Source organism: Papio anubis, chromosome 14 (assembly GCF_008728515.1).
Source record: "Papio anubis isolate 15944 chromosome 14, Panubis1.0, whole genome shotgun sequence".
In the NCBI taxonomy this organism is placed as follows: domain Eukaryota; kingdom Metazoa; phylum Chordata; class Mammalia; order Primates; family Cercopithecidae; genus Papio; species Papio anubis.
In genome coordinates, this window is record NC_044989.1 from 79481942 (window position 1) to 79507646 (window position 25705).

The 25705-nt window shown below is 40.5% G+C and overlaps 1 protein-coding gene across 1 annotated transcript; it reads left to right on the forward strand.

Moving 5' to 3' along the window:
* The first annotated feature begins 11106 nt into the window (after positions 1 to 11106).
* On the forward strand, positions 11107 to 15944 carry LOC101006360 (lithostathine-1-alpha-like). The gene is made up of 5 exons (XM_021925010.2): positions 11107 to 11800; positions 12430 to 12548; positions 12845 to 12982; positions 13715 to 13826; positions 14037 to 15944. Exons 1-5 carry the CDS (start codon positions 11725 to 11727, stop codon positions 14102 to 14104), a joined length of 513 nt encoding a protein of 170 aa, XP_021780702.2. The 5' UTR covers positions 11107 to 11724; the 3' UTR covers positions 14105 to 15944.
* Positions 15945 to 25705: the final 9761 nt, after the last annotated feature.

A 25705-nucleotide genomic window follows, 5' to 3' on the forward strand; every position in this document is an offset into this window, starting at 1 on the left:
TGAATAGCGTGGAGTTTTGAAAGGATGTCTCTGCCTAGGAGCGGAGTTGGGCATGAGAGTGGGACTAAGAAAGAGTGAGTGAACGAAAAAGTATGCAGGAAGTAGAAAAGTGGAGGGGTGGCTCAGGGTTTGGAGACTTGTCCATCAATTCCCACAACAGAGACTTAGGAGACTGGATGGGTCCTGAAAAATTAGGTAAAGCAGAGTAGGTTGCCCCGATATTAATTTTAAAAAAACCATACTGGCCTCCGTGCCACCATCAGGGTTACCCTTGGCTCGGATGAAGCAGTGGTAGTTGCCGGGGCACCCATTTCAGGGCACCGTCAGTCTTCAGCGGCAAGGCTGATGAGATCTGAGTAGGAGGTTTTGGCCGGCTCAAGAAGGGATGGGGGCAGTCCTTGCTGGGGCCACTCACAGTCCGACTTCCAGTGGGGTCCTCGGCAGAGGGCGCATGGGCTGGTGGGCTTACCTGGATTTGGGCATTGTCTGGACCAGTGGCCTTTATCGCTGCACTTGAAACAGTTGCCAGGTGGAGGTGGATTGCTTGGAGGCTTCCATCTGGAGCTGCGGCCCCGGGGGCCTGCAAGGCCCCTGATGGCTGAGGTAAGCATTTGAAACTCTGCCTGTTTTTGCCTTTCAGTTTTCTCATCACAGCTGTTAAAGACTTTGAAGGCTAAATTTAAAAGGTCTTGTTGAGGGGTTTGAGGGCTGTTGTCAAGCTTCTGAAGCTTGCGCCTAATATCACAGGTGGATTGGGAAATGAACTGAAGGTTTAAAATAGTTTCTTCTGGGCTGGTTGGGTCTAGGTTGGTATACTTTCTCATGGCTTTAGTTAAACGAGAGAGAAAAAGGGCTGGGTTTTTGTCAGGACCTTGGGTGACTTCTGAAAGTTTTTCATAGTTTACCACTTTATGGGCACCCATTTTTAGTCCTGCAAGGAGGCACATAATTATGTGGTCTTGATGGCGCCATCCAGAGGCCCCGCATCTTAATAACCCCAGTGGGGGTCCTGGCTGGGGACTGCCTCCGTGCCAGTAGGCAGGGCAGGAGCTTGGTGATGAATTGTGTCAGCATGTGCCCGAGCTAAGGTTCAGATATGGTCCGGTCCTGGTCTTCTGGGGTGAGGGTGGAAGAGAGGATAATGCAGAGGTCATGCCAGGTTAGTTTATAAGACTGGGTAAGGTACTGAAGCTCTCTAAGATAAAAGGTAGGGTCTTCTGGAAATGAACCGAGTCTTTTGTTAATTTGAGAGACATTAGTGAGGGAGAAGGGAACATGCACTAACAATACCTTCAGTTCCTGCCACTTCCCAAAGGGGGCATTCTAGCACTGGCACTGAAGTAAGGGTAGGGCATGGGCCAAAGATGGTGCCTGAGCGCGTATAGGTGGGAAAGAAGAAAGAAGCCAGAAGTAGTTCCTGCTCAGGGTTTGAAGGGGGAAGGGGGGTTGAGTTGACGGGCAGTGGAGGATAGATAGGGGCGTAAGGTGGTGGGATGGTTTTACAGGCTTCAGGAGAGCGGGGGGTGAAGAAGGAGAATTAGTACAGACAATGCTAGAGTTGTCCCGAGGAGAAGATGGTGTAGAAAAAGAAGTGGTTACTTTTGGAGGTGATGCCGGCTGGGAAGATGGTGGCTGGGAAGAGGGCGACTGGAAAGGTGGCGGCTGAGGAGAGAATAAGGAGGTTTGGAGGGTTAAAGAAGACAGTTGAGAAGAGGAGGTATGGGCTGGAAGGGGTGGACAGCAGTCTGTTGGATCGAATGAGGTAAAAGAGAGAGGGTCGGGAGGAGAAAGGTGATCAGGGCGGTGAGAATGGAGGGGAAGGATTTGAAGAGGTAGGTAAGGATTGCAGAGGTCGGGTAGTAATTTTAGTGCACAAAGGCCTGGACATAAGGAATTTTTTCCCCATTTTTCCAGTCGTTGGCAATAATTGCTTAAGTCAGTTAAAAATTGTAAAGTTAAATGTTCTATTTGCGGGCCATTTGGACCCGTTATTTAATTTGTACTGCGGCCAGGCTGTATTGCAAAAAAAAAAAAGACAAGGTGCATAGGGTGGATATCTTGCCTGAGGCCTAAGGCTTGCAGGTTTTTTATGAGGCAGCCTAGAGTGCTGTTTTTTGGAATGGAGGACGAGGAGCTTTCCATAACAGAGGGTAGGCTGGGGAGAACAGGGAAAATGGAGACCGTCCTGTACAGCCGGAGGGAGATGATAAAAGGAGCAATCGTCACTGCTGTCTTTTTCGTTCTCGGAACAGGATCAAATGGCTAAGAGGCGACCCCTTAACACCAGATGATCAGCAACTGCCTGGCACATGCAGAGCCTTCTTGGACCAGTGTTGGATTTTCGGACCAAAGAAACCAAGAGAGGCCGTGCGGATTTTTCCCCGTTAACGGGGTTCCCAGGGATATTTACCAGTAAGTGAGATCAGTGACCGATATGCATGCATAGAGAAGCAACTGGAGACCGAGGAGCTTCCTTTGTGCAGCTGCTGTGGCCTGCTCTCTGGGGTGGAGTTGTAGGTCCATGGAGGATGCAGACCTGAGCCCCTCCTGGGTTTCCGCACCAGATGTAAGGTTTTTGTATCACTTGAAACCCTGATAGCGTGCCAACAGACAACATGAGGTAGTGTGGAGCAACATACTGTTTTAATGAGCACCTGGGTGCAGGATGGCTGAGGCCTAAAATGGCGTCAGCCCCAAGTGAGGACGGGTCAAAGGTTTTTTAGTCTCCTGTAAACAGGAGGTGCTCTAGTCTGAAGTAACTGCTAGGTTGGACCCAGATGGCCTCTTTCTCCATCTTAAGGGGTAGGTGTCTTCCAGCTGGCTCTCTTCCTGCTTCTGCTATCTTGCTGGCACAGGCTGCTGGTGCAAGTAGCCTTGCGCCTTGGGACTGGGCCTGCGAAGGGAGGAGTTATTCATCTCCTTAAGGGTTCAGGTCCCAGGGAGAATCTTACACTCATGGCCTAATTGTCACTTAAAATGACATCTCTTAACACTGTTACAGTGGGAATTAAATTTCAACATGAATTTTTGAAGGGACAAACATTCAAATTACAGCATTTTGCCCCTGTCACCCCCAAAACTCATGTACTTCTCACATATAAAGTACTTTCATTTTAACCCAGTAGCTCCTGGTCTTAACTCATTCTAGCATAATCTTAAAAGTCTATGGTCTAGATTCTTATCTAAATATCATCAAAATTGGCTATATGTAAGACTCAGGTTATGATTCATTCTAAGGAAAATTCCCTTCCAGCTGTGAAATCAAAAAATTATATGTTTCTAAAATGTATGGTGGGACAGGCATAGGATAGACAATTTCATAACAAAAGAGCAACAGAAAATAAAAAGAATTAGCAAACTCCAACTAAATCCCAACCCCCACCAAAAAAAAAAAAAATTAAATCCTAAGGTGTGAGAATTTTCTGTTTTGACTCCAAGTACCACCATCAGTACAGACTGGGACAAGGGTTGAGCCTCCATGGCTTTTCTGGGAGCAACCAATGCAGCAGCTCTCGCAGGCTGGAATATTATCCCCAAAGCTCTCTGCAGCTGGGGTTTCAAACTGTTATTGGGAAGTGCAGGAATTTTTTATTTTTAGTTTTAATTGGAGGAAGAGTTCTGCCAAGTGATTGATTTAACCAAAAAAGAGAATGTATTGAAGGAAAATAGAGAACAGAGAGTTTATTTCCTCTTTTCTGCTTATATTTAGCATGCCTGTTTTAGGTAATCTCTGGGGTGTAAAATTTTTCAAACCTCCCTTTTGTCAGGAGTTCTTCCCTCCTGCTTATGTTTAACAACTATTTGCCTAGCAACACACCCACTGATGTTCCATTAGGAATTGTCCTAGTGGGTAATCTCTGTGGTGGCCTTACACCTGTGTCAGTTCTCTCTTTGGGCCCTGAGGCTCCCTGACATGTTTTTTGAAATCTAGCTCTTACCATCAGCAATCCTGGAGAATTAACACTCTATGGACACCATCAAAACTTATACCCTGTACCTTCTGGAGTGGTGGCCAGCACCACAACTGGGCTTCTGTAAGCCTTTTCTGAGATGGCTTAAAAGAGCTACTCAGGAATGCAGGAATCAGAGACTTGAGGAAGCCCTGAGTGATGAACAACAAGGTCCCAAGGGCTCCCAAGACGCCTCTTTTGATCTAATTCTGTTCTCCAGACATTGGCATTTTGGGCTTGTGATGGGAGCTAATCTCCTTATCAAAATTTGGCCACACCCTAGGTTTTTCTTTTCTGAATATGCCTTTTATTTATTTAAAACACAACCAGACTAAGAATTTTCCTAATCTTTACTTTCTGCTTCCTTTTCAATATACATTTCATATTTAATTTTTTCCCTTTTCTCAAGTTTTACTATTGACAGTTTAAAAAAGTCATGCAGCATCCTCAACAATTTGCTACTTAGATATTTCTTCCACCAAATATCCTAACCTGTGGTTCTTAAATTCTGCCTTTCATAAAATGTTGGGACACAAAGACCATTCAGCCACATTCGTTGCCACTTAGTAAAAAGGATAACCTTCACGTCTTTGTGCAATAACATGTTCTGCATTTCCATCTGGGATCTCATCAGAATTACCTCTACCATTCATATTGCTATTATTCTCTTCAAAACCATGCAAGTAATCTCACTGATGATTTAGGTTTAGCCTATAGCTCTCCTCTTCATGAGCCCTCACCAGCATAGCCCTTAACACTCTGTTAATAGCAATTTAGGCTTTTTTCTAGCCTGATCCTCTAAACTCTTTTGCCCTCTGCCCATTACTCAGTTCCAAATCTGACACACATTTTTAGGTGTTTCTGAGAGTAACAACCCCACTTCTGGTACAAATTTCTACCTTAGTCCATTTTCTACAGCTAGAACAAAACACTTGAGACTGGATAATTTATAATAAACAGAAATTTATTTTCTAACAGTTCCAGAGACTTAGAAGTTCATTATTAAGATGCTGGAATCTTTCAAGGGCCTTCCTGCTGTTTCATGATATGGCAAAACGCTGAAGGGCAAAGAAGCAAAAGGGAATGAAACTAGCCATTTTATAATGGTGTTAATCTCAACTATGAGAACAGAGGCTTCATGGCTCAATCACTTCTTAAAGGTCCATGTAAATATGATTACAGTGTTCAATTAAATGTCGACCTGAATTTAGAGAGGATAAACTTGATAATTTTCTGTGATTCTCTTACTGTCTTCATTCTTCTAAAACCTTCATTCATCTTCTCAACTGACATAATGACATTTGTTTAAAGGTTATGTTGTTATCTGTCTTACACTTTTCATCAGTTCATAGCCGGAAATACATTATGGGTTTAATTTAGATTCGTGAATTTACCTTGCTTGGAGGCATATCATTGATCCTCTGAGGAAAGGATCTTTTCACTTGAGAGAAAATCCAGTTTGGGTTCTGAAACTCCACTTCTATTCCTCAGCTTCATATGTTACAGCAGTTTATATTTCTGCTAGTTCTGTGCCTTCTGTATTTGAAAAGGACAATGCCGTTCAACAAGTGTGTTCTCTGAACATAGATATTGGTTTCGCTTTTCATGTTTTATGGTTCAGGGATTCTTTAGTCCTACTGTCAAACTAAAGAGGAAAAATGAGGCAAAAGTAATATAAGTAGAGAGTTTATTTGGGCCAAGTTTGAGGACTACAACCGGGGAGCATAAATTCAAGTTTTCCTGAATATATGCTCCAATTAGCAGCAGTTATCATCGGGTTTTTAAAGGAAGAAAAAAAAAAAAAAAAAAAAAAAAAGAGGCAGTTCCTAAGTTCTTTACTAATAATTTACATTAATAACGAAGACTATTTACAGGTTATAAATCTTAGTTTGTATAAAAAATATCAGGATAGTAAGTGAGGCAGCTAGTCAGGAACTAAATGCCCTTAAGCAGTTGCCCCCAAGCATGGGTGTGAAGGGGTATGATCAAACTTCCACACTCATGCCTCTCTGGGCCTGATAAATTTTGCATATCTCACATAGGTCAGAGCTCTGAGCTATTTTTTTTTTCCTCTTCTCACTACAAAGGGTAATTCACTTACATCCTGAAGTTCAAAACTGTTGTATTTTTTCCCAAACAAATGTTGGCCCTCCGGCCCATAGGCTTACAGTGAACAGTTGACAATAGTCATTGTCAGAATGATTCCTCCTTGGAAATCTCAAAAGAAAACAAATAAACAAAAATGAAAAGAAAAGAAAAGAAATCAAACCTTGTCAGTAACCTCAGTTGGTTATTTAACTGACCCAGAGACTAGAAAGTAGAGACAATGTTTTCACAAAACTGAGTTTGACTTTATCTGTCTGTGAGGTATGTAAATGGAGGGAGTGGGATAGTGATCAGGAAACTTGAGAGACTGTAGACACCCAGAGAAGGATATGGCAATCACTCTAGCTTTCCTATGGAGATGAGGTTGTGGATGGAAAGATTTTACAAAATAACCATGAGTAAAATAGCTGCTGGAATCTGCAGAAAAAGGACAGAGCAAAGTGGTAGAAGAAACAGAGGGTTGAGAAGTAGATTGGAGTTAATGCTTTTTCTCACCACCACTGGATAGAGGTTCAGATACTTAAATTCTCTGAACACCTGTCCTCTTATGAGAGGGACAGTTTAATTACATGTGATCCCATCTGCTTGTAACACTCCATTCTTTCCAGTTGTTTTAGAATTTTACAGCTTTTGCAGGGTGGGCAATAGAACGGACAGATAGAGAACATAGACACTGGTGTCAGATTTATTGGACCCAAATTCTGGCTATGTTACTTTCTGTGAATCCTGTGTGACCTTGGGCGAGTCACTTCACCTTTTGGTGCTTAAGGTATTTATGTTCAATTTAGAGAATTTTTTTTTTTAAAGTTAACATGTTTAATACTTGTAAAAATATTTCTAAGAACATAAAAATTAAAATATACATGTTTGCTTTAATGGGATAATATAATAGAAATACTCTAGACTAGGAAAGTGCATTTGAAGGTATTGTGCAAGTACAGAGAGGAATTATAGTTTAAGCTTTAATCATTACTGTTATGTGCTTAGCAGACAGTCAGCAGCGTCTTTGCTGAATGCATCATCCCATCTTCACTCCCCTCTCCTTTCTCCTCATTGTATCTGGCAACAGTTCTGAAGAGGCATTAGAGTTGATTTATTAATTTGGGGAAGTGAGGTGTAAGGTGCAGTCCCCAGAAACCTTCAACTTCTTCCATGGGAGTTTCTCTTTCCACAGGCTCCTTTTGGGGCTTGCCTTGTCAGGAGAGGAGGCCTCCATGGTAAATGACGCTAGCATGCCATGAATGTGTGGCTCCCTTTCCCCACTGCCCCAAGCAGGATGCTCCACATCTTGTCCTGCTGCCTCCCTTGTCCCTTGTCCCACAGATGGTCCTGCTCCAGGCTCACACCACTCACTGCCCCTCCTCCCAGAGTCCTCCCTTCACACCCATCATCACTATTCCTGGAAGGTCTCTGCTTCTTCCTGGGCTGCTCAGGGCCATGGGAACTGGGCATCTGGTTGCTGCTGGGGAAGGGCAAAGCCTGCCTTTGGCTTGCAGAGTTTACCAAGCTGTTTATGAGAAAGGACCTCATGCATGACCACTCCTGCGTTTGCCAGGAAGAGGCCCCCCGATGCTGAACTTGTGTCAGTGCCCTTTACAAGGCCTGTGAATTTTCTCCTTGCCCTCTGCTTGGAATTTAAATTAAATGCTTATTTTATAGAGGAGAGATCTAAAGAAAAAGAGCTTCTCTTTTTTGATTTGAGGAATTTACAACTTTTCTGAGATTCCTTATTCATATTAAATAATGTAAATAAGTGGAAGCTTGTTAGTAGATGGGTTTCTAACTCTTCAGGGATGCAAGACTTTAAGAGATCATGGATGGTTTTCTGTAAGAGTTTAGTTTTTTCTTAGAGTTTTTGTGGCTTTTATTTCTGTAGACAAGTGCTGAGACATGAGGAAGGGAGAAAAGAGGTCCTGGCTTGTTTCCTAACCTTCCAAGAGTCCGTTGAAACTTCAAATTTTCTGACCCCTTTGTTGTGTGATGTTTGGCGGGGCTGGCTCCTATCTGTGCTAAGGTGGTAAAGAACAGCTCCCTCTGTGCCAAACACAGACACAGACATGATTGTCATGCTGGTGTATGTAAAAGTCCAATTAAATTGTGGGTGAAGGATTGGGGGCTTGGTATCTTATATTTATAAACCTTTTAAGTTCATCCTTTAGGGCTTGTGGTATGGCTGTGATTGCTGAGTGGTTGTTTATTTACTTATTTATTTTTCATTTTCTGGGTACATAGTAGGTATATATATTTATGGGTTACATGAGATATTTTATTGTAAGCATGCAATGCCTAATAAACACATTGCAGTATGCCATCTTCATTATTTTAAAATGTTCTATTAAATTAGCTTTTACTATAGTCACCCTGTTGTGCTAACAAATACTATGCCTTAATCATTCTTTCTAACTTAGTTATTTGGTTAAATCAGTCAGAGCTCTGGGTTGAATGTTGAGGTAAATCAAGGGAATTCAGAAAGATATTTGTGATAACTAAATGACCTTAAAGCAAAACTCACACTTATGTTTGAATTTTGCTTCACCACATAGTAGCTGTTTTATATTAAGTAAAATAGTTAAGCCGTTTCTCATCTTCAGTTTCTTTATATCTTAAATATGGCTGCAAATACCACCTGTATTTTCAGAATGTCATGGGATTAAGTGGGTTCTTACTGGTAAAATATTTAGAATAGTATCTGGCATCAAGAACATGGCAGTGAAAGCTTGTGTTACATAAACTGGAACTTTCTTGGTAAGGAGAGGAAGCTAAGTTGTAGGAAGGATTTCTTACATCTGCAGAGCACAAATAGACCATGGAAGGTCCTCAGTGAACCTGGTACTACTTAACCTAATTTCCTCTTAGGTCTAATGTTTGCAGTATTCACATGTCTGCCAAGGACCAAAAAAAGAGGGAAATTATCTCTCCTTCATAAGTGTCAAATTTTTATTACAGGGGTGGAAAGGAGGGAATATCTACAAGGAGATGGCCAAAAGCACCAAAAATTAGCCAGAGCCTTGAAACTTCCTAAGTCTTATTAAGGCATATCAAGACATTGCCCCACTGGAGGCTACATTAACACTAGATGGGCAGGGTAATGATTTTCACCTATGAGACGACTTTCAGAGTGAATTTGGTAAAAAGATTTAAACAAGCTTATGAGAATGTCGTAAAACTCAGTCAGAGGAAAGAACCTGGGGTTACTGAGGAAAACGAGATCAGCATTGAAGGAATAGGAACTATGACCTCCTTGAAAAGGACATCACTTTGGAACCACAGTGGCTGCCCGTAAATGTCCTAAATTTTTTTTTGTCTTGCATGTGGAATTTGGCCAGTCACATATGCAAGCAATAAGGGTATCTCAATAGGGACAGAGCTATTTAGGGCAATAAAAGTTTTTATGAGAGTACTCTCTCAATTATTATTTGTTTTATATATCTCTTTTATATCACACTAGCAATAATATATTTTAGTAGGCACTATAAAGTATTAGATCCTTTATACCGGGAAAGTCATTGCTTGTTTGGAATGTTCTTGAAATATAGATGAACTCATATTTTTAAGAAATACCACAAAATGTTTTGTTTTAATTTTTGTTTAATTAATTGTGTCTTTACTTTTTATCATATCAACCTGTGATGGTACCAAATATACTGGATTCCTCCCTACTCTATCCTTTGGTAACTCTATAGAGCATGACTTAGCCTCTTATTTATAGAAACAAGAAAGACATCTTTCACTGGTGCTAAGTTTTTTAGAAAGCATAACTCATTTTAGTAAATGCAGAAATTAAATGGACTACATTTATAACTATGTATAAAGCTATCATTTGGAATAAATACTATTAATATTTGATATCTTTGTTTAAAATCTTTAGCCTTTATAAAACAAAGGAAAGATTTAAAAACTCACTCTAAATTCTCTATGCAAATAATATAAGTGGTTATGTATATTCTTGAATTTCAGATTTTTATTCTTTAAACTACATGTGAATTGACCAAAAAATTATACAATGTTAATTGCTATCTTTTTAAAGAATCTATACATATTATTGAATAGTTTATAACTTCCTGCAACTGACAGTTTTGTATTCAACATTATGTGTTTGAAACTAAGCCATGTTGATAAATATCTAGCTTATTTGCTTTAATGTGTTTAGTATCTTATAATACATTATCTATTTATGCCAATTGATACACCTGTCTCTGTGAACATTTAGGTTAGTTTTTTTTTTCTAATATTCCATTCTGAATTTTTTTTTTTTTTTTTGGGTGACGATTCCACTACTCAGTTGATTCTGCTAAATGCTCAATTTCATCACATCATCTGTGACTTTAAGAGATTTTTAATTTCATACTGAATTCTTCAAGGAAACCTACCCTCATATCCAGCTATTTTGAGCCTTCTTAAGCATTAGCTTACTGTACAGTTCCCACCTGCTTCGACTTGGAGAATGCCTATATCAGGCTAGCTACTTATACTAAAACCTGGCTGGACATATTGGTTTACATGTATGTAACTCTTAAGGCTTGACATCTGAAGTAGGTCTTGAGAGTTCCTGAACCTGAAAAGAAATAGAGGAATGGCAGGGCACGGTGGTTCATGCCTGTAATTCCAGCATTTTGGGAGATCGAGTCAGGCAGATTGCTTGAGGTCAGGAGTTCGAGACCTATAATGCCTGGTGAAATCCTGTCTCTACAAAAAATACAAAAAATTAGTCAGGCATGGTGGCATGTGCCTGTAATCCCAGCTACTCGAGAGGGTGAGGCAGAAGAATCGCTTGAACCTGGGAGGCAGAGGTTGCAGTGAGCTGAGATTGCACCACTGCCCTCCAGCCTGGGTGACAGAGTGAGATTCTTTCTCAAAAAAAAAGAAAGAAAGAAAAGAAAGAAAGAAATAGAGGAACAACCCAAGCAACCAGCAAATTGTGCTTAATCATGTGACTCAGCCAACTCTTCCTCTACCCCTACCTATGCCAATATAAAGGGACTCCATGTTACAGAAAGGACAAAGGAAATCTGCACACCCTCTTTAGAACCACTAAGGAATGCAGGCACTGGACACCTGGTTGCTGCTGAGGAAAGGCAAAGCCTGACTTGCACTTGGACAGTTTGCCAATCTGTTTGTGGTAAGTTGATGTCATTTGCGGTCATTCCCAGTGAGTGCCAGAAAGAAGCTAGTTTAGGATGCCAGAATCTCTCTGTCTCAGTGCCATAAGTAGGCCCTCTGATCCTCACTTCTTGCCCCGCCTCTTGCTTAATTTATGCAGCTCTATTCTCAGACCTTGTAATAAACCTCCAACCAGTGCCTGGCCCAACAAGCCACTTCAGACCCAGCAAACGGGTAAGTGGACATTACAGGAGGAGGGCAACTCTAACATGGGTTCTTCCTCTTTCATCTTGGGGAAGATTCAGGATAATTTTCTAACCAAAAGGTCTCCACAGTAATGAAGCCTAAGCACAAGACATATGTGTTTCTGGGTTACAGGATCTGTATAATCTCCAACCTGTAGAGAGAAATGTTGAGGGTGTGAGTATCTCAGATGGCCTTGCTGCCATCAGGAATCCAGAGAGAGGAAGTTATAAGGAAGGTAATCATGCTCTGCTCTTCACTGCTCAAACCCTCTTCCCTGTGTTCTTCTATAGAGATCGCTGATTTGCTCCTTAAGTAAGATTCAATGCTGCTCAGCATGGCTCAGCCCAACTCATGCTTCATTCTGATCTCCTGCCTGATGTTTCTGTCTCTGAGCCAAGGTGAGATTTTTTCCCCCAGACCTCCGCAACCCCAGCCATGAAGCCTTCACTCCATCCTCATGCATATGGGTTCACGTGAGGAAAAGCAGAGTCAACATCAAGGGTTGTTTTCTGTTCTTCAATGACCTTTATTGCTGATTTCATCCCATTCAAAAACATCCTCACCTCATTAGGGAGTTAGAGATGGAACTTAGAATGACCCTTTATCAGTGAGCACTGCAGGTGGCATTGGTTTATCATATTAACACTACTCATGATGGGGGCTTTGGGGATATCTGTATGCAGACAGTCATTAGTGGAATGGTGAACTGAGGGGAGCTTTGTGTGTAGAGAAACCAGACAAGCTTGAGACAGGCAGAAGCCTGAGTACTTCAAAGCAGAAAAGCCTGAGCCCCGTACATAAAAGGGACAATGGGGACACATTTCATGAACCTATTCATTGTGTGCTCTTGTCTTGAGCAAAGACATCTTGAGAGACTATAGGTAAGATGCAGGAGGGCAGTAGTGACCAATCACTTCATGACCTATAGCATCCTTCTCTTCCTATAAAGAATCCTCAGAAGCTCCTACCTCACCATTCAGCCTTTGCCCTGCTCTGAGGGTCTTTCTTAATTGTCTCTCTTTTCCAGGCCAAGAGGTCCAGACAGACTTGCCCAAGGTCCGTATCAGCTGCCCAGAAGGCACCAATGCCTATGGCTCCTACTGCTACTACTTTAATGAAGACCTTGAGACCTGGGTTGATGCAGATGTGAGTGAGGAGAGCAGTGTGGGAAGGGAGGCTCATGAAGGGAGGGGAAGCTGCCACTCTCCAGTGTGTTCAGTGGCTGATATGAGATGAGACTAGTCTCCTCCCTATCCGATCATCAGCCCAAAACTTTCCAATCTACTTTATCCCGTCATTCAGCACAGAGATGCCGGTGGTCAGTGACAGCATCATCAGGGACATTTCTGTGCTGTCCTTTTACTGACACATCCTCTGGCAAGGCTCAGTATATCCCCCACACTTTCCTCCTCCACTGAGTGCTCCATTTGCTTCTCCAACAGCTCTACTGCCAGAACATGAATTCAGGCAACCTGGTGTCTGTGCTCACCCAGGCAGAGGGTGCCTTCGTGACCTCACTGATTAAGAAAACTAGCACTGATGACGGCAATGTCTGGATTGGCCTCTATGACCCCAAAAAGGTCAGTCTGCAGCCTCTTTTATCTCTTGATTATCAATTTTCAGAAGAAAGAGGGAAGTCTAAGCTTTGAGAACTCTAGAACAAGCTTTTACCCTTGCTTATTTTTAATAAAAGGGACTTCTTTGGAGATCCTGTGATGTATGAGGTAGTGAGATTCAGTGTAGGTAGTAGGAGAGATGAGTGGAAACTGGATATTCTAAGTGTCCTGGGCATTCATTAATGCATAAACTCTATCTACTTCTAGGAAAGCATGTTTATATACCACCTCTTACCCATTTTATTATTGTCTTTCTTGAACAATATCCTTCTGTAGACTATATACAAAAAGATACTGGTGGAGGACAACCTACTTATGGCATTTGGGAGCCTGGTGTTATACTAAACAATATACCAACAACTAATGGGCAACCAGTGGCATGGTGAATATGAGGGTCATGGGTCTCAGGAGAGAAAAATAAGAAACCACATTCTGTAATGAGCTTTTATTTATTTATTTATTTATTTATTTTGTACCAACTTCAGAACATTTGTCATTTTGTGTGAGAGTGGGAGAGAACTGGACATTCCAGGAAAGGAGAAGCTTAAAGCAAAAGCAGAGGAAAAAATGTTCTATTCATGGGAACAATAAGGTTTATTCTTACCTTATGTTTGGCCTGTTACTGAGTGTACACACAGGCCAGGTATTTCTCTTTCCAAGTCACCTCTTTCCCTCTTCTGGCCTTTCTCCATCTAGAATCGCCATTGGCACTGGAGCAGTGGGTCCCTGGTATCCTACAAATCCTGGGTCATTGGATCCCCAAGCAGTATCAATCCTGGCTACTGTGTGAGCCTGACTTCAAGCTCAGGTAAAAGGCAGAGAATCCATCCATTTGTTTACCATTCCCTCCTACTTAGTTCTGGGGATGAACGTAGGAACTGGGGTAGAGATGAGGTGAGATCCTCATCCAAGAAATGGTGAAGTGTTTTTTTCTTGTTTCTTGTCCCGAGTCCTAGATCCAGAGAGGGGCCACACTCCTTTCAAACCCCTTATTCTGACTCTTCTCATTGTATCTTAGGATTCAAGGGATGGAAGGATGTGTCTTGTGAAGAAAAGTTTTCCTTTGTCTGCAAGTTCAAAAACTAGAGGCACTGGAAAATGGACGTATAGAAGTGATCCTGCAATTACTACAGAGTCAAAAATTAAACTGGACCACATCTCCAACTCAGTTCAAACCCTCTCTTCTCTACTGATTTGCATCGGTAACCTTCAGTACCTTACCCACCCCCAGTCTCCAGAAATAATAAAAATAAACATGTTTTCCCCACTGTGCTGTCTTCCGCATTTGTTCATTCCACAGCCTATGTCTGAATGGTTGGGGTTGGAGTGATTGCAACATTTCAGAGCTTGCTTTTTCCTGGCTACTTTTTAAAGTCTCATTTACATACCATGCCTGTTGCACTTATGAACATGTGATGGCCTTTCTTATGACAAGTTAAGAAGAAAAAGATTTCAGCCATATCCTACATGTTACCATGGACCTAGTTTGTGTTAAAGAAATAACTGGATTGTTAATCTAGAGATATTCCTAATAATCTAGGAATATTTGGTACTATGAAAGGATTTACATAATTAGGGTGTAAGGAGTCCACATCTATTCTCAAATATGCAGGTTGATTTCATGACTGAAGTGATAATTTAAGAATTGTCAGGTATAGAGAGAGGACTTCATTGGTGGTAGAATAACTAGAGATTGGAAGACCAAGAAGATTTGTTAAATGGTGCTACTTGAGTAAATAAATAAATAATAAATTAGATAAATAAAAATCTACAGTCATATTAATTCCCTCATTAAAGATCCTATCTCCAAATACGTTCAAATTCTGAAATACTGAGTTTTAGGATTTCCACAGATTAATTTTGTAGGAATTTTTCTGAGAGGCAGAGCAAGATGGCAGAATAGAAGGCTCTGCCAATTGTCCCCCTGCTGCAGGGACACCAATTTAACAACTATCTATTCAGAAAAAAATACCTTCATAAGAACCAAAAGTCAGATGAGCCCTCTTAGTACCTGGATTTAACTCTGAATTACTGAATGGTAATGGTGACACATCCTCTGGGAGAGCTGACACATCCTCTGGGAGGGTTGAATTACTGAAAGAGGCACTGAGAAGATAGAAAAAACAGTCTTGAATTGCTGATACCAGCCCTCACCCACCCCCAGCAACATTAGCGTGGTGCAGAGAGCATCGCTGAGCACTGAGAGAGGGAAAGTATAGCAATTGTGAGGCATTGAACTCAGCACTGTCCTATGAGAGCCTAAAGGAAAACCAGACCAAAATCATGTCAACGAAAAGAGTCAGAATCTTTAGAATATTTGAAGAGATTTATTCTGACCCAAATATGAGTGACCAATGGCCTGTGACACAGCCAAAATAAAGAAAAAGGAATATAAAAGAATGAGCAAAGCCTGGGTAATATATGGGATACCACAGAGTGAGTGGATGTCACTTCTGAGACTATATTACTAAACGAATATAACTTTCAACCTGAATATGAAGAATTTACGTGTCACACTATACATATGCTTATTTTGAATTTCTGACATTTTTGGAGGGACTCTCATTTCTAATTTTGTAATTGATGTAGACTTCTAGCTCTGTTTTTCTATATATTTTTATCTCATTCTGGTATAAAAGTTATAATATATTCAAGAAATGAACTATAGAAATTTCCTCATTTATAGGCTCTGCTGATGGTTTGTGTAAGGCTGGAATGATCTGATCTATGTAAGCTTATTCAATATATCATGTCCTATGCCTTGTAAAACATTATGGGCATGGTTATTTAGTTTGACTTAGTTTCTACAGATTATATGCTGCTATTTCAGTTTATTAATGGCTATGAATCTATTCAGTTTCCTATATTTTTGAGTATGATAGCTTTTCTAGGAAATTATATCCTCTCTAAGTTTCAAAAGGCACTATAATAATTTATTCAAAGTATTTTTATTATTATTATTATACTTTAAGTTCTAGGGTACATGTGCATAATGTGCAGGTTTGTTACATATGTATACTTGTGCCATGTTGGTGTGCTGCACCCATCAACTCGTCAGCACCCATCAACTCGTCATTTACATCAGGTATAACTCCCAATGCAATCCCTCCCACCTCCCCCCTCCCCATGATAGGCCCCGGTGTGTGATGTTCCCCTTCCCGAGTCCAAGTGATCTCATTGTTCAGTTCCCACCTATGAGTGAAAACATGCAGTGTTTGGTTTTCTGTTCTTGAGATAGTTTGCTGAGAATGATGGGTTCCGGCTGCATCCATGTCCCTACAAAGGACACAAACTCATCCTTTTTTATGGCTGCATAGTATTCCATGGGGTATATGTGCCACATTTTCTTAATCCAGTCTGTCACTGATGGACATTTGGGTTGATTCCAAGTCTTTGCTATTGTGAATAGTGCTGCAATAAACATACATGTGCATGTGTCTTTATAGCAGCATGATTTATAATCCTTTGGGTATATACCCAGTAATGGGATGGCTGGGTAATATGGTACTTCTAGTTCTAGATCCTTGAGGAATCGCCATACTGATTTCCATAATGGTTGAACTAGTTTACAATCCCACCAACAGTGTAAAAGTGTTCCTATTTCTCCACATCCTCTCCAGCACCTGTTGTTTCCTGACTTTTTAATGATTGCCATTCTAACTGGTATGAGATGGTATCTCATTGTGGTTTTGATTTGCATTTCTCTGATGGCCAGTGAGGATGAGCATTTTTTCATGTGTCTGTTGGCTGTATCAATGTCTTCTTTTGAGAAGTGTCTGATCATATCCTTTGCCCACTTTTTGATGGGGTTGTTTGTTTTTTTCTTGTAAATTTGTTTGAGTTCTTTGTAGGTTCTGGATATTAGCCCTTTGTCAGATGAGTAGATTGCAAAAATTTTCTCCCATTCTGTAGGTTGCCTGTTCACTCTGATGGTAGTTTCTTTTGTTGTGCAGAAGCTCTTTAGTTTAATTAGATCCCATTTGTCAATTTTGGCTTTTGTTGCCGTTGCTTTTGGTGTTTTAGACGTGAAGTCCTTGCCCATGCCTATGTTCTGAATGGTATTACCTATGTTTTCTTCTAGGGTTTTTATGGTATTAGGTCTAACATTTAAGTCTCTAATCCGTCTTGAATTAATTTTCGTATAAGGAGTAAGGAAAGGATCCAGTCTCAGCTTTCTACTTATGGCTAGCCAATTTTCCCAGCACCATTTATTAAATAGGGAATCCTTTCCCCATTTCTTGTTTTTCTCAGGTTTGTCAAAGATCAGATGGCTGTAGATGTGTGGTATTATTTCTAAGGACTCTGTTCTGTTCCATTGGTCTATATCTCTGTTTTGGTACCAGTACCATGCTGTTTTGGTTACTGTAGCCTTGTAGTATAGTTTGAAGTCAGGTAGTGTGATGCCTCCAGCTTTGTTCTTTTGACTTAGGATTGCCTTGGCAATACAGGCTCTTTTTTGGTTCCATATGAACTTTAAAGCAGTTTTTTCCAATTCTGTGAAGAAACTCATTGGTAACTTGATGGGGATTGCATTGAATCTATAAATAACCTTGGGCAGTATGGCCATTTTCACGATATTGATTCTTCCTATACATGAGCATGGTATGTTCTTCCATTTGTTTGTGTCCTCTTTTATTTCACTGAGCAGTGGTTTGTAGTTCTCCTTGAAGAGGTCCTTCACATCCTTTGTAAGTTGGATTCCTAGGTATTTTATTCTTTTTGAAGCAACTGTGAATGGAATTTCATTCATGATTTGGCTCTCTGTTTGTCTGTTGTTGGTGTATAAGAATGCTTGTGATTTTTGCACATTAATTTTGTATCCTGAGATTTTGCTGAAGTTGCTTATCAGTTTAAGGAGATTTTGGGCTGAGACAATGGGATTTTCTAAATATACAATCATGTCATCTGCAAACAGGGACAATTTGACTTCTTCTTTTCCTAACTGAATACCCTTGATTTCTTTCTCTTGCCTGATTGCCCTAGCCAGAACTTCCAACACTACGTTGAATAGGAGTGGTGAGAGAGGGCATCCCTGTCTTGTGCCAGTTTTCAAAGGGAGTTTTTCCTGTTTTTGCCCATTCAGTATGATATTGGCTGTAGTTTTGTCATAACTAGCTCTTATTATTTTGAGATACGTTCCATCGATACCAAATTTATTGAGCATTTTTAGCATGAAGGGCTGTTGAATTTTGTCAAAGGCCTTTTCTGCATCTATTGAGATAATCATGTGGTTTTTGTCTTTGGTTCTGTTTATATGCTGGATTACATTTATTGATTTGCATATGTTGAACCAGCCTTGCATTCCAGGGATGAAGCCCACTTGATCATGGTGGATAAGCTTTTTGATGTGCTGCTGGATCCGGTTTGCCAGTATTTTATTGAGGATTTTTGCGTCGATGTTCATCAAGAATATTGGTCTAAAATTCTCTTTTTTTGTTGTGTCTCTGCCAGGCTTTGGTATCAGGATGATGTTGGCCTCATAAAATGAGTTAGGGAGGATTCCCTCTTTTTCTATTTATTGGAATAGTTTCAGAAGGAATGGTACCAGCTCCTCTTTGTACCTCTGGTAGAATTCAGCTGTGAATCCATCTGGTCCTGGACTTTTTTTGGTTGGTAGGCTATTAATTATTGCCTCAATTTCAGAGCCTGCTATTGGTCTATTCAGGGATTCAGCTTCTTGCTGGTTTAGTCTTGGGAGAGTGTAAGTTTCCAGGAAATTATCCATTTCTTCTAGATTTTCTAGTTTATTTGCGTAGAGGTGTTTATAGTATTCTCTGATGGTAGTTTGAATTTCTGTGGGGTCGGTGGTGATATCCCCTTTATCATTTTTTATTGCATCTAATTGATTCTTCTCTCTTTTCTTCTTTATTAGTCTTGCTAGTGGTCTATCAATTTTGTCGATCTTTTCAAAAAACCAACTCCTGGCTTCATTGATTTTTTTGGAGGGTTTTTTTTGTGTCTCTATCTCCTTCAGTTCTGCTCTGATCTTAGTTATTTCTTGCCTTCTGCTAGCTTTTGAATGTGTTTGCTCTTGCTTCTGTAGTTCTTTTAATTGTGATGTTAGAGTGTCAATTTTTGATCTTTCCAGCTTTCTCTTGTGGGCATTTAGTGCTATAAATTTCCCTCTACACACTCTTTAAATGTGTCCCAGAGATTCTGGTATGTTGTATCTTTGTTCTCATTGGTTTCAAAGAACATCTTGATTTCTGTCTTCATTTCGTTATGTACTCAGTAGTCATTCAGGAGCAGGTTATTCAGTTTCCATGTAGTTGAGCGGTTTTGATTGAGTTTCTTGGTCCTGAGTTCTAGTTTGATTGCACTGTGGTCTAAGAGACAGTTTGTTATAATTTCTGTTCTTGTACATTTGCTGAGGAGTGCTTTACTTCCAATTATGTGGTCAATTTTGGAGTAAGTGCGATGTGGTGCTGAGAAGAATGTATATTCTGTTGATTTGGGGTGGAGAGTTCTATAGATGTCTATTAGGTCTGCTTGGTGCAGAGCTGAGTTCAATTCGTGGATATCCTTGTTAACTTTCTGTCTCGTTGATCTGTCTAATGTTGACAGTGGAGTGTTGAAGTCTCCCATTATTATTGTATGGGAGTCTCAGTCTCTTTGTAAGTCTCTAAGGACTTGCTTTATGAATCTGGGTGCTCCTGTATTGGGTGCATATATATTTAGGATTGTTAGCTCTTCCTGTTGATTTGATCCCTTTACCATTATGTAATGACCTTCTTTGTCTCTTTTGATCTTTGATGGTTTAAAGTCTGTTTTATCAGAGACTAGGATTGCAACCCCTGCTTTTTTTTTGTTCTCCATTTGCTTGGTAAATCTTCCTCCATCCCTTTATTTTGAGCCTATATATGTCTCTGCATGTGAGATGGGTCTCCTGAATACAGCAGACTGATGGGTCTTGACTCTTTATCCAGTTTGCCAGTCTGTGTCTTTTAATTGGAGCATTTAGTCCATTTACATTTAAGGTTAAGATTGTTATGTGTGAACTTGATCCTGCCATTATGATATTAACTGGTTATTTTGCTCGTTAGTTGATGCAGTTTCTTCCTAGCCTCGATGGTCTTTACATTTTGGCATGTTTTTGCAATGGCTGGTACCGGTTGTTCCTTTCCATGTTTAGTGCTTCCTTCAGGGTCTCTTGTAAGGCAGGCCTAGTGGTGACAAAATCTCTAAGCATTTGCTTATCTGTAAAGGATTTTATTTCTCCTTCACTTATGAAACTTAGTTTGGCTGGATATGAAATTCTGGGTTTAAAATTCTTTTCTTTAAGAATGTTGAATATTGGCCCCCACTCTCTTCTGGCTTGTAGAGTTTCTGCCGAGAGATCTGCTGTTAGTCTGATGGGCTTCCCTTTGTGGGTAACCCGACCTTTCTCTCTGGCTGCCCTTAAGATTTTTTCCCTCATTTCAACTTTGGTGAATCTCACAATTATGTGTCTTGGAGTTGCTCTTCTCGAGGAGTATCTTTGTGGCATTCTCTGTATTTCCTGAATTTGAATGTTGGCCTGCCCTACTAGGTTGGGGAAGTTCTCCTGGATGATATCCTGAAGAGTGTTTTCCCACTTGGTTCCATTTTCCCCCTCACTTTCAGGCACCCCAATCAGACGTAGATTTGGTCTTTTTACATAAACCCATACTTCTTGCAGGCTTTGTTCATTTCTTTTTCTTCTTTTTTCTTTAGATTTCTCTTCTTGCTTCATTTCATTCATTTGATCCTCAATCGCTGATACTCTTTCTTCCAGTTGATCGAGTCGTTTACTGAAGCTTGTGCATTTGTCACGTATTTCTCGTGTCATGGTTTTCATCTCTGTTAGTTCGTTTATGGCCTTCTCTGCATTAATTATTCTAGTTATCAATTCTTCCACTCTTTTTTCAAGATTTTTAGTTTCTTTGTGCTGGGTACATAATTCCTCCTTTAGCTCTGAGAAGTTTGATGGACTGAAGCCTTCTTCTCTCATCTCGTCAAAGTCATTCTCCATCCAGCTTTGATCCATTGCTGGTGATGAGCTGTATTCCTTTGCAGGGGGAGATGTGCTCTTATTTTTTGAATTTCCAGCTTTTCTGCCCTGCTTTTTCCCCATCTTTGTGGTTTTATCTGCCTCTGGTCTTTGATGATGGTGACGTACTGATGGGGTTTTGGTGTGGGTGTCCTTCCTGTTTGTTAGTTTTCCTTCTAACAGTCAGGACCCTCAGCTGTAGGTCTGTTGGAGATTGCTTGAGGTCCACTCCAGACCCTGTTTGCCTGGGTGTCAGCAGCAGAGGCTGCAGAAGATAGAATATTGCTGAACAGCGAGTGTACCTGTCTGATTCTTGCTTTGGAAGCTTCCTCTCAGGGGTGTACTCCACCATGTGAGGTGTGGGGTGTTGGTCTTCCCCTAGTGGGGGATGTCTCGCAGTTAGGCTCCTCAGGGGTCAGGGACCCACTTGAGCAGGCAGTCTGTTCGTTCTCAGATCTCAACCTCCATGTTGGGAGATCCACTGCTCTCTTCAAAGCTGTCAGACAGAGGCATTTGTGTCTGCAGAGATTTCTGCTGCTCTGTTATTGTTGTGGTTGTTGTTTATTAGCTGTGCCCTGTCCCCAGTGGTGGAGTCTACAGAGACAGGCAGGCCTCCTTGAGCTGCTGTGAGCTCCACCCAGTTCGAGCTTCCTAGTGGCTTTGTTTACCTACTTAAGCCTCAGCAATGGCGGGCACCCCTCCCCCAGCCTCGCTGCTGCCTTGACGTTAGATCGCAGACTGCTGTGCTAGCAATGAGGGAGGCTCCGTGGGTGTGGGACCCTCCCAGCCAGGTGTGGGATATAATCTCCTGGTATGCCCATTTGCTAAGACCCTTGGTAAAGCGCAGTATTGGGGTGGGAGTTACCTGATTTTCCAGGTGTTGTGTGCCTCAGTACCCCTGGCTAGGAAAAGGGATTCCCTTCCCCCTTGCGCTTCCCAGGTGAGGCGATGCCTCACCCTGCTTCAGCTCTCACTGGTCGGGCTGCAGCAGCTGACCAGCACCGATTGGCACTCCCTAGTGAGATGAACCCAGTACCTCAGTTGAAAATGCAGAAATCACCTGTCTTCTGTGTCACTCGCGCTGGGAGCTGGAGACTGGAGCTGTTCCTATTCGGCCATCTTGCTCCCCCCTATTCAAAGTATTTTTTATTCTTTTTTATGACTGTGTATTATTCTATTGTGTGCCTGTACCACATTTTCTTTATCCAATCCACCTGAAGGCAATTATCCTAAGTGAATTAACACAGAAACAGAAAAACATATACCATATGTTCTCACTTATAAGTGGAAGCTCAACATTGGTTACATACAAACACAAACATGAGAGAAATAGACACTGGAAACTCCAAAAGGGGGAAGGGAAGGAAGAGGACAAGGGATGAAAAACTACCTATTGGGTACTATGGTTACTATCAGGGTGATGGGATGGGTAGAAGCCCAAATCCCAGCATCGTGCAGTATACTCATGTAACTAACCTGCACATGTAGCCCTTGAGTCCAAATTTTTCCAAAACATATATGCTTAGTGTTTTTTAAAAAATATTCTCTTCCCCTTCCCGAGTCGGGGCCTATCATGGGGAGGGGGAAGCGGGGAGGGATTGCATTGGGAGTTATACCTGATGTAAATGACGAGTTGATGGGTGCAGCACACCAACATGGCACAAGTATACATATGTAACAAACCTGCACATTATGCACATGTACCCTAGAACTCAAAGTATAATAATAATAATAATTAAAAAAGAAACAGATAAGGAAAAAATATATATATATATATTCTCTTAAGGAAAACTGCTGATGGGGAAGGTGACTTTTGACTTCTCAGAACTTAAAGAAATCCCCCTAATGACTTGTCAGTGAGCAGGCTCCTACAGATAGAGCCTTGCAGATAAAGTCCTTTCCGTCAAGGTTCCCCTGGTTCAGCTATGAATGTGATTCAGCTACAAATATTATAAAATTAAAATTTAAAATGGCTAAATAAGATTGAAATATATTTATGCCATGTTAAAAGATGTACAGACTTGCTGTGAAAGTTTCACAATTATCAGCTAACCTAGTCCTTCTAAACCATTATCTTTTGCACATAAATAATCCCTACAAACTTCTTTCATGTTCTAAGAAGGCTGCCAGTGCTCCACCCCTACAGGCATCTGACAAGAGGAATAGAAGAAAGACAAAATGGTCCATATCACAGTTTTTAACTCTCTTTTAAAAGAAACGTTTTCATTCCACAAAGGCTCAGATACACATATCTCATTCATAAAAATGTAATTACATTAAGTACTCTGATGCATAAGACCTTAAAAAGAATGTTCTTTGTTGTGATGCATTGACACGTCATGTAAATTCTTGCTTATGTCATTAGAGAAGAAGAGGAGATGGATACCAGGTAGGCATTCTTCTAGTCTTAGTTCATTTTGTGTGCTATAACGGAATGAAATACCTGAGACTTACTAATTTTTAATGAGCACAAATTTATTTTTCTAATCTTTTGAGACTGGGAAGTCCAAGATCAAGTTGTCAGATTTTGGTGAGATAACTTTTGCTACATTGTTGCATATACACAGAATATACAGAAAAATGTATCATAGTATTTGCCTGGAGAATTTATAACTTTTTTTTTTTTTTTTTTTTTTTTTGAGACGGAGTCTCGCTCTGTCGCCCAAGCTGGAGTGCAGTGGCGCGACACTGGCTCACTGAAAGCTCTGCCTCCTGGGTTCACGCCATTCTCCTGCCTCAGCCTCCCGAGTAGCTGGGACTACAGGCGCCCACCACCGCGCCCGGCTCATTTTTTGTATTTTTAGTAGAGACAGGGTTTCACCGTGGTCTCGATCTCCTGACCTTGTGATCTGCCTGCCTCAGCCTCCCAAAGTGCTGGGATTACAGGCGTGAGCCACCGCGTCCAGCCAAATTTATAACTTTTTAAGTAAAACGAATAATATTAAACAAAGATGACAAAAGTTGACATTATTTATTCTACTTAGCAGGTTCATAGGTGTTTGTTATATTAATCCAACTTATTTCTGCATTTAGTAAAAATATTTATGCTATCTTAAAAGCTTATAGCCAGGTTAAGATACATTTTTTCTTATAAATGAGAAAGTCAAGTATAATTGACTTTCTCATTTATAAGAAAAAAGCTTTTAAGATAGCATTAATAAAAGATACAGTAGGTAGGAGTCCAGTATACTTGGTACCATAATAAGTGTAACTTGCAAAAAAAAAAAAAAAAATGAACAAGTAATTAATAGTTTACAATTAAAACAAAAAATTCTTTGTGGCATAATTTTTTTTTAAATATGAAAGTTGTTCTTTACTTCAAGAAGACTTAAAGCAAGCAAAAACGTTCCAGATATAAAAGATCTAATACTTTAAAATACATAATGAAATACACTGTAAGTAGCATGATATAAAACAGAGAGAGATTCAGTTCAATACTGTATCAACAATTGACACAGCATTCTCATAAAAATCTTTATTGCTGCCAGTATCCAAAAACACATTGAGACGTCATTAATTTTATTGCTTGCACTTGTGGCTGGCCAAATTCCCCATGCAAGGTAATAAAACTGATAACTTTATCTGGCAACTTCTTTGTTTCAAAGTGATGCCCTTTTCATACGAACTGTATTTCCTATCTATTCAAGGTTTATCTCGTTGTCCTCCAGATAACAAGGCCCTTCCTGTGACATAGTTTTACAAGATTCCAAGAAGCTCATTTCAGGTCTTTCCCACCATATTCCCTCTAGCAGTCTTCTTGTATATGGAAAGCAGTCTCCTGGAAATCTAATTTTAATATGTCCTTAAGTGGGGAAACTTTCTGATAAGCCTCCAATAATGCCAAGGAAGTTACAAGCTATGGCTGATTCTTCATGCTGTTTGCCATTTTCCAAGAGTTATTCTCTGCTTTCCACTCTTGTAATTGAGATTTTGGACATGTAAGAGAGAGATAATCTCCTACTTGTTTATATCCTTGGCAGGCATGTAAATAATAGCCTGTTTGCAAACTTTAGACTGGAAAAGAAAGGAGCTGAACAAGTACCAAATGCACCAAGGACTCTCCATGGTCTGCTGTGTTCTACAGGTGTAAGGAAATCTACTTATAAGTTAGCCTGTTCTACATCACAAGAAACCTCTGATTTTTAAACATTAATTTTTGTCACATGTTCTCGATGCCAGGCACAATTCTAAATGCTTGCCTAATTAAAAACCATTTAACCCCCTTGAAAACCTAATAATATAGGTGCTGCTAGGAACCATATTTGACACATAAAAAAACTGGAAGCAAGAGAAGGGCTAGGTAACTTCTGCAAAATGAAAACAGCGACTAACACAGGAATAGAAAACCAAGTATTGCATGATCTCACTTATAAGTGTGAGCCAAACATCAAGTACATATGGACACAAACAAAGGAGCAACAGACACAGGGCTTCCTTGAGGATAGAAGGTAGAAGGCAAGTAAGGTTTGAAAATCTACCTGTCAGATACTATGCATATTACGTGGGTGATGAAACAATCCATACACCAAACTCCTGCAACACACAATTTGCCCATGTAACAAACCTGCACATGTACCCTTGAACCTAAAATAAAATTTTTAAAAACAAACAGCTACTATGTGTTGGCACTAGATTCAGACACATGCAGTTTAGCTTCAGGGCCATTCCCTGAGCTCCTA

What these genes read in the sequence shown, in the direction of transcription:
- LOC101006360 (XM_021925010.2), top strand. Translation starts at nt 11,725, where the DNA reads ATGCTGCTCAGCATGGCTCAGCCCAACTCATGCTTCATTCTGATCTCC. An exon ending in GTTTCTGTCTCTGAGCCAAG is followed by an intron (nt 11,801 to 12,429) that starts GTGAGATTTTTT and finishes TCTCTTTTCCAG; the next exon opens with GCCAAGAGGTCCAGACAGAC. An exon ending in GCCTCTATGACCCCAAAAAG is followed by an intron (nt 12,983 to 13,714) that starts GTCAGTCTGCAG and finishes TTCTCCATCTAG; the next exon opens with AATCGCCATTGGCACTGGAG.